General features: G+C 51.6%; 1 protein-coding gene across 1 annotated transcript; it reads left to right on the top strand.

The window, feature by feature from the left end:
* Window positions 1-225: 225 nt before the first annotated feature.
* On the top strand, window positions 226-3,918 carry LOC143964497 (uncharacterized). Its single transcript, XM_077474272.1, has one exon. The coding sequence runs from the start codon at window positions 301-303 to the stop codon at window positions 3,745-3,747; it is 3,447 nt and encodes a 1,148-aa protein (XP_077330398.1). The 5' UTR covers window positions 226-300; the 3' UTR covers window positions 3,748-3,918.
* Window positions 3,919-4,222: the final 304 nt, after the last annotated feature.

Raw genomic sequence — 4,222 nt, 5'->3', positions numbered from 1 at the left:
GCTACTCCAGAGCCCAGTGGTTCAGAGGCGGCCTCACCAGATGGGCATGCAGAGACTGACACTGGACTACCACGGATTGTTACCTCCAAGTCATCGCCAGAGCAGGCCAGCATCAGATTGCCTGGAACCAGAATAGACTGTCCTCAAATGCAGGAAGCACTACAACACCTCAGGGAGACGGATCCTGTGGCGTACCTGCAGTTTCTCGAGCGCCAGGCTGAGAGAGAGGAACGCAGGGCTGAGAGAGAGGCTGCGGAACGCCGGTCTGAGAGAGAGGCTGATCGTCGGCACGAACTGGAGATGGCTAGGCTCCAGCAGCAGCGACAGGTTCAGAACCTCGGATCCCTAGAGCACAGGGATGACTCTCTGCCAGTGACCCCGGCAGCCAAATTTCCAGTTATGGAAAAGGACAGTGACATTGACGTGTATCTACTGTCGTTTGAAAAAACTTGCCGTCAGTACCATCTGCCCCCAGCACAATGGGCCCGGTACCTGACGCCAGGGCTACGAGGCAAGGCCCTGGATGCTTATGTAGAACTGTCAGAAGAGCAAGGAGGTGATTATGAGGCCCTAAAGGCTGCAATCATCCAAAAGTTTCAGCTAACCCCGGAAGTGTACCGGAAGCGTTTTAGGTCCTTGCAAAAGGGGCCTGGGGACTCATACCTGGATGTGGTAAGTCGCTTACGCACCACATTCCGGCAGTGGACTAAAGGCTTGAAAGCCGATTCTTTTGAGTCCTTGGAAGATCTTATGATTGAAGATCAACTTTTGCATATCTGTCCTACAGACGTCAGACAGTTTGTGCTGGAGCGAAAGCCAACCTCTGCCAAAGCAGCAGCAGAACTGGCAGATACCTATATCCACTCTCGGGTATCTGACCATCGCAAGGCTCCTCCAAATGGCTGGAAAGGAGGGAAATCACACCTGGCAACCCCTCCTCTACCTACCAACCAAGTTCCTCAGCGGCCGGAACCTGCAGCTCCTGGAGCCAAAGCCTTTGTGACTGACAACCGCAAATGCTATAACTGTGGGAAAGGCGGACATCTCCGGACACAGTGCCCTGAGCAGAAGAAGACGACAATCCCTGGCCATCCGGCCAGCAACCCTTCTGCTGTGCTGCTCGTCGGTGGAAAACCTCCAGGAACCAATGCCAACTTGCAGCCAGTCATTGTAGGCCAACGAACTGTAACAGGCTTTCGTGACACTGGAGCCGAAGTCACTTTGGTCAGACCAGAGGTGATAGAAGAAACAGACATCATCCCAGAGAAGTACCTTTCCCTGACTGGAGTTGGGGGAACCTGTTCCCATGTACCTCGTGCCTATGTTTTCCTGGATTGGGGTGCCGGAAGTGGGATGAGAGAGGTGGGTGTCTCTGAGGAGATCCCCACTGCTGTGTTGTTGGGTTCTGATTTAGGTACCCTTGTTTCTTACTATGCCCCTGCTAAGAGCACCCAGGATGCTCCCACGGAACCTTCTGGACCTACCAAGGTACTGTTTACAGATGTTGGGGTAATATCTGGGCAACCTGTGGATGGACAGAGGGAGGGGGAGGGTGGAGTTGAAGTGCAAGGTCCTCCTTCAGAGACAGGAGAGGAGACCCCCTTGCTAGTGAAGGCACCTGATGTATGTTCCAATGTTGCTGAACTGATAAAGGTTAAATGTGATGATGATGATGACAATGATGATGATGATGATGACAATGATGACGATGATGATGATGATGATGATGATGATGTATTGCCAGTCTTGGTGGTCACTCGCAGTGCTGCAAAGGCAGCCGAGGTGCAGGCACTGATCGCAGAACAGCAGGAGGAGGTCTCGGGGCCCTCTCCCTGTTCTGACCCAGTGGACTCCACCTCTGTTGAGCCTCAGCAGCCGTCCTCGTTTGCCACAGGACTGCTGGCTGAGAGTTGTGGTCCCGCCTTTGAAACAGCACTGCAGACAGACCAAACACTAGCACAGCTCAGAAGTCTAGCTGATCGCCCCCCTGCAGAGAATGACAAACAAAAGGTCTACTGGGACAAAGGGAAACTGTATAGAGAAAGTTTGCTTGCAGAGGGGAATGAGGCTGACATAGGTGACAGACAGCTGGTGGTACCCAGTCAATATAGGGGACCGCTGCTAAAAGTGGCCCATGAGATTCCCCTCGCAGGGCACTTGGGGATCACTAAGACCAGAGGGCGGTTGGTACATAACTTTTATTGGCCCAGGATGCTTGCTGACATAGCTGACTACTGTCGGTCCTGTGTTACCTGCCAGCGAGTTGGCAAGGTAGGGGATGTCCACAGGGCCCCACTAAAACCTTTGCCTGTGGTTGACGAACCTTTTAAGAGGGTGGCAGTGGATATCGTTGGGCCTTTGGCCATCCCTAGCAGTTCAGGCAAACGTTATATCCTTACAGTTGTCAACTATGCCACGCGTTATCCAGAGGCGGTGGTTCTCTCCTGCCTCCGGACAGACAAGGTCGCTGATGCTCTGCTGGGAATCTTCACAAGAGTGGAATTCCCAGCCAAGCTCATTAGCGATCAAGGCCCTCAGTTTGTGTCTGACTTGATGCAAGCTCTCTGTCAGAAAATACAGATGACGCATATCAGGGCCAGTCCTTATCACCCACAAACCAACGGCTTGTGCGAGAGCTTCAATGGCCCTTTAAAACAAATGTTGCGCACCTTTGTGCACTCTCAGGGCAAGGACTGGAAACGATATCCGCCTCGTCTGCTGTTTGCTTACAGAGAGGTGCCTCCGGAGTCCACAGGCTTTTCGCCATTTGAACTTCTGTGCGGACGGAGGGTAAGAGGGCCCCTGAATCTAATCTGTGAGAACTGGGAGGGCAAGATTGCCGACCCAGAGGTCTCTGGTGTAGATTACGTCCTAACGTTCAGGGATAAAATGGAGACGCTGCTGGAAATTGTGCGGGAAGAACACCTGGTGCACCTGTCACAGGTCCTGGACCAACTGACAGCTGCCAATCTGACCATCAAACCCAGTAAGTGTCAGATGGCCATGACCGATGTGCAGTACTTGGGACACCGGGTGGGAGGAGGCACCCTGAAACCCGAGACAGGGAAGGTTGATGCCATCCTGGCATGGCCTACCCCCCAAACCAAAAAGCAGGTTATGTCTTTCTTGGGGACCGCTGGCTACTATAGGAAGTTTGTATGTAACTATAGTAGCCTGGCTAAACCTCTGACTGACCTAACCAAAAAGAAACTGCCCAAGGTGGTGTCTTGGACACCAGAATGTGAGCAGGCATTTCAGGCCTTGAAAGAGGCGCTGGCCCGCGCTCCTGTGCTACAGGCTCCAGACTTCACCCGCCGTTTCCTAGTGCAGACTGATGCCTCTGCCTATGGATTGGGTGCAGTCCTGAGCCAGGTGGATGATGCTGGAGAGGAGCATCCCATCCTCTACCTGAGCCGAAAGCTGCTTCCCAGGGAAGTAGCATACGCCACGATTGAAAAGGAGTGTCTTGCGATCGTGTGGGCTCTCCAGAAGTTACAAACGTACCTTTATGGACGGCACTTCACTGTGATCACAGATCACAATCCCTTGAGCTGGCTAAATCGTGTGGCTGGGGAGAATGGCAAACTACTTCGGTGGAGCTTAATTCTTCAGCAATACGATTTCACCATCCAGCATAAGAAAGGCAGCACCCATGGCAATGCTGATGGGCTGTCGCGACAAGCCGAGCCTGCAAGAGTTGGTTGCGTCAGGAGGGAAATTGTAGTTCCCTCCCATGCAACCACCTAAGGAGGGAGGTGTAACGATATCACGTCTGAGCCAGGATATATTGTAACTAGTTGCCATTTTGTGTGGAAAGCAGCCATGACAGTTTGGCTGACCTTAGAATAAACTTACAGAATAATCTAAACTCCCCCCTCCCTTGTCTTAGGAATTCCAAAAGCTCTTAAAATCTTCAAAGGGAAGAAAGGTTATCTTAGCAGAGAAAACAAGGCTCAAGTTGCCTGGCAGATATTCCGGCCTGTCGTAAAACTGTCACTTTCTCCATGCAGACAACCAACAGATACCCGTCGTAAATACTTCCAACCAGATAGCGTGCAAACAGATTAGTAAAGTGTTGAAACGTTAACATTTTTTATAACTTTCAAAGCCATCATAGCACAGCCATAATATGGATATATTTAGTTTCCTTGGATAATTTCTAACATTTCAAGTCCAAACACCCCTATGCCAGGTCATATGGGAAGCCACTGGGACCCCTTAC

This window comes from Lithobates pipiens, unplaced genomic scaffold, assembly GCF_037356315.1.
Source record: "Lithobates pipiens isolate NorthernLeopardFrog02 unplaced genomic scaffold, aLitPip1_a1.2 Scaffold_8, whole genome shotgun sequence".
In the NCBI taxonomy this organism is placed as follows: Eukaryota; Metazoa; Chordata; class Amphibia; order Anura; family Ranidae; genus Lithobates; species Lithobates pipiens.
This window is presented reverse-complemented; position numbering and strand designations above follow the sequence as displayed.

What these genes read in the sequence shown, in the direction of transcription:
- LOC143964497 (XM_077474272.1), top strand. Translation starts at nt 301, where the DNA reads ATGGCTAGGCTCCAGCAGCAGCGACAGGTTCAGAACCTCGGATCCCTA.